The 1164-nt window shown below is 52.0% G+C and overlaps 1 protein-coding gene across 1 annotated transcript in view; it reads left to right on the top strand.

The window, feature by feature from the left end:
• The first annotated feature begins 414 nt into the window (after positions 1-414).
• TEX14 (testis expressed 14, intercellular bridge forming factor) overlaps positions 415-1164 on the top strand; it is a 32727-nt gene continuing 31977 nt past the window's right edge. Inside the window, exon 1 of the mRNA XM_031059812.1 lies at positions 415-550. Coding sequence (XP_030915672.1) covers positions 415-550 — 136 coding nt within the window. The remainder of the gene's footprint in view (positions 551-1164) is intronic.

A 1164-nucleotide genomic window follows, 5' to 3' on the forward strand; every position in this document is an offset into this window, starting at 1 on the left:
TGGCGCGAAGCGGGCGAGCCGTGCCGCCGCGCATGCGCGCTGGCGTTCCCGCGTGTCGGGACCGTTCGGGCGGCGGGTGAGCGGAGCCGCGTGGGCCGTGGGTGTCCGGAGCTCCGGGAAGGGGCTGGAGCGGGCATTGCCCACCCGGGAATGCCGCTGGGTGTGTTCCCCCTGTGTGCCCCGGAGGGACCGCTGCTCCTGGCAGGTTCTGTGATCTCCCCGTTGTCGCCTCTCCGGTCCGAGAGGGCACTGTTAGGGAGGGCAGGAGGCTGATTTCCCTTCCATCTCTGGATGTTTCTGCAAGAAGCAAACCTACCTTTAAGCAGGTTCTGAAGTCACAAATAAGTTCTTTACGTTGAGGTGCTTTGCAGCTTGATGTTTCCTACCTTTTCCCAGTTGCGTTCAGGAAAGAAGATGGCTCATCCCATCCCTCTCCCATTTCCGTGCCCAGTCAAGCTTGGAAGTATAAAAGGAGACTCCCTGGAAGCTGACCTGCATGACTATGTCAGGGAAGGGAACTATGTGAAAGTGAAGAAGCTTCTGAAAAAAGGTAAAAGCTAAGTTTAGACCAGTACTGGCATGGCAGAAAAGATTTATTTTTCCTCTCTTATTTATGGTGAAAAATAGTCAGCATACTGCTTGCAGAATCCAGTTTTCTGAGTGAAATATATTAACAAAATGATTTATAGCTGCCCTTTTCCATTAAGTGGGAATAGTTATTGAAGCAAAAAATGTATTGAAACAAGTAAGTTCAAAAGAAAACTAATCTTCTATAAGTAAAGAGCTCATAAGGACATGACCGAGGCATTGTAAAACTCAAAGAGAGCTGTAGGACTATTCTTTTTAAAAGGGGATTTAGTTCGAATTACCAAATGCTTAAGGTATAGTATAGACCTTCAGCATTTTGACAAACAGATTTGTAGCCGCATAGGAACGAGGAATTCTGTACACGAAACCAAATACTCGGTGCAGTTTGGTTTCGGTTTTAGGATCGCGGATCTCAGTGGGTTGCGCGGATGCAGAACTGCGCCTTCCCAGGGCGGGGCCGGCGCTTGGCGGCGGGCACGCCTCTGATTGGCCAGCGGGGGCAGAACATGCAGATTAGGGGGGCGTGTCCTCATCGCCGCCACGCGCGGCCGTTCCGCGGGGCCGCGGGCGCTCCCG

This window comes from Geospiza fortis, unplaced genomic scaffold (genome assembly GCF_000277835.1).
Source record: "Geospiza fortis unplaced genomic scaffold, GeoFor_1.0 scaffold538, whole genome shotgun sequence".
NCBI lineage: Eukaryota > Metazoa > Chordata > Aves > Passeriformes > Thraupidae > Geospiza > Geospiza fortis.